This window comes from Plasmodium fragile (genome assembly GCF_000956335.1).
Source record: "Plasmodium fragile strain nilgiri unplaced genomic scaffold supercont1.37, whole genome shotgun sequence".
Taxonomy (NCBI): domain Eukaryota; phylum Apicomplexa; class Aconoidasida; order Haemosporida; family Plasmodiidae; genus Plasmodium; species Plasmodium fragile.
Genome location: NW_012192617.1, coordinates 66 through 2354, shown reverse-complemented (window position 1 = coordinate 2354; position 2289 = coordinate 66). Strand labels below are relative to the sequence as shown.

At 45.6% G+C, this 2289-nt stretch overlaps 1 protein-coding gene across 1 annotated transcript in view; it reads left to right on the top strand.

The window, feature by feature from the left end:
• AK88_03287 (CAMK/CDPK protein kinase) overlaps positions 1–878 on the top strand; it is a gene marked incomplete at both ends in the record, with an annotated part of 1941 nt that extends 1063 nt beyond the window's left edge. The window contains one exon of the mRNA XM_012480908.1: positions 88–878. Within this exon, the coding sequence (XP_012336331.1) occupies positions 88–878 (791 nt within the window). The remainder of the gene's footprint in view (positions 1–87) is intronic.
• Positions 879–2289: the final 1411 nt, after the last annotated feature.

Below are 2289 nucleotides of genomic sequence, written 5' to 3'. Positions count from 1 at the left end.
ACCCCTTCACCGCTTTACCCCTTCACCGCTTTACCCCTTCACCGCTTTACCCCTTCACCGCTGCATCTTTTCACCGCTTCCCCGCAGGATGCCCGCCGTTCAACGGATCGAACGAATACGACATTTTGAAGAAAGTGGAGACGGGCAAGTATACGTTCGACCTTCCCCAGTTTAAAAAGATAAGTGACAAGGCAAAGGACCTAATTCGAAAAATGCTCATGTACACAAGTGCAGTGAGAATTTCCGCTAGAGACGCACTGGAGCATGAGTGGATAAGGCTCATGACGAGTAAGGACAATGTGAGCATCGACATTCCCTCCCTCGAGCTCAGCATCACAAACATAAGACAATTTCAAAGCATTCAAAAGTTAGCACAGGCAGCTCTGCTGTACATGGGATCAAAGCTTACAACCATAGATGAGACAAAAGAACTCACCAAAATATTTAAACGAATGGATAAAAATGGAGATGGTCAGCTAGATCGAAATGAATTAATAATAGGATACAAGGAATTATTGAAACTGAAAGGAGAAGATACAAGCGACTTAGATAATGCAGCTATTGAATATGAGGTGGATCAAATTTTGAGCTCCATTGACTTAGATCAAAATGGCTACATAGAATACTCTGAATTCTTAACAGTGTCTATTGACAGGAAATTACTTTTGTCGACTGAACGTCTGGAGAAGGCATTCAAACTGTTTGACAAAGACGGCTCGGGAAAAATATCGGCCAATGAGTTGGCGCAGCTGTTCGGGCTCAGCGACGTGGGGTCCGAATGCTGGAAGACTGTTCTGAAGGAGGTGGACCAGAACAACGATGGGGAAATCGACTTTAAGGAGTTCCGGGATATGCTGGTCAAGATGTGCAACTATTAGGTGATCGGTGTGGAGAGTGGACCAGCCGAGCCTATCCGCGAGTAGCCTACTCGCGATTAGCCTACGCGCGCCCAGCCTAGTCGCAATAATTAACACCTTATTAATTCAATCACGTGTGCGCAAGCAGAGGTGCTGCCCCCTCCCCGGCCACGGTTTATATAATACCTTCCCTTGATTTATCTGCCCATATATTTATACTCTGCCTTGCTTTATATATATATATATATACACCTTTCCGCTTCTCTCTGTTTTTCCGCTTCATTTTAAATGTAAATTATCAACCCGAGCACCACCCCCTGTGTGCGTGCTCCCTATGTCCCATTCGTGGCGAAAAAGGAAAAAAAAAAAAAAAAAAAAAAAAAAAAAAAAAAAAGAGGAAAAAATACAAGCGGGAGAAGAAACTAATACGAAATATATAAGGAAAACCCGACTGCCTTAACGTGGCCCTTGGAAAGTGTAGCACACGGGGTCCACCTGCATGTATATATAACGGTGCGCTTCCCGTTCGCTACTTCCCAATTCGTCACTTCCTTTTTTGCCGCCTCCTTTTTTTCCCATTTAAAACGGGCCCCCCACACACCTCTCTGTCCGTTTTCCGAATCAACAACAAACACTTATATGAATGAACGAACAAAGTTTGAAATTTGAGAATCTAAAAGGAAGAATCGGTGCAAGGGTGGAGGATACAGGATGCACGTGTGCGTGCGTGCGTGTGTGTATACGTGTGTGTGTCTTTGGAGCAGGACACCAACGGCGTAAACCTTTTCTCCATCCCCCCTCACACAGCACAAAAGGTAACATTGGGAGGGCAGAAAAAAAAGGGGGAGCATCTAATTACAGGTTTACACTTATCCCCCTCTTCTCCGCTGAAATGACCACAATCGCACACGCATATTTTCGCGTGGTATTTTGGCCGAACACACACACACACGCACAGATGGAGACAAAACAAGCAAAACAATTGGACAATCAAGCCATAGAATTAAATTTCGCGAACTTTTTTATTCTTTTTTTTAAAAGTTCGTTTTCTCCCCGTAGGGATGCGACTTCCTTTAGTAGCTTCTGGTGGTTGTCTTCCTCGCTGGGGGAGCATGTGTTGGGTGAACCGGTATGTGTAATGGGGGTGACTTGTGTAGCGGTTAGTAAGTTATAATGCCTATTGATGGAAAAGGGCAATTAGAAAACTTCTTTTGCCGTTGCTGGGAGGTGCTCTTTTTTACAACTCACCTTTGGTTGGGGGCATCACTGGGGAGGGGTTTATTAGGGCCTTTCCTGAAGGGGAGAAGCGGCACGGTGACGGGGTGAGGAGGTGAGTTGACGCGCTGTTACATCGGCTGTTTTGCTGCTCCACCTTGCCGCCCTACAAGCGCGCCGTCATTCCGGCTGTTGCTTACTTCTGACTCTCTGGGCT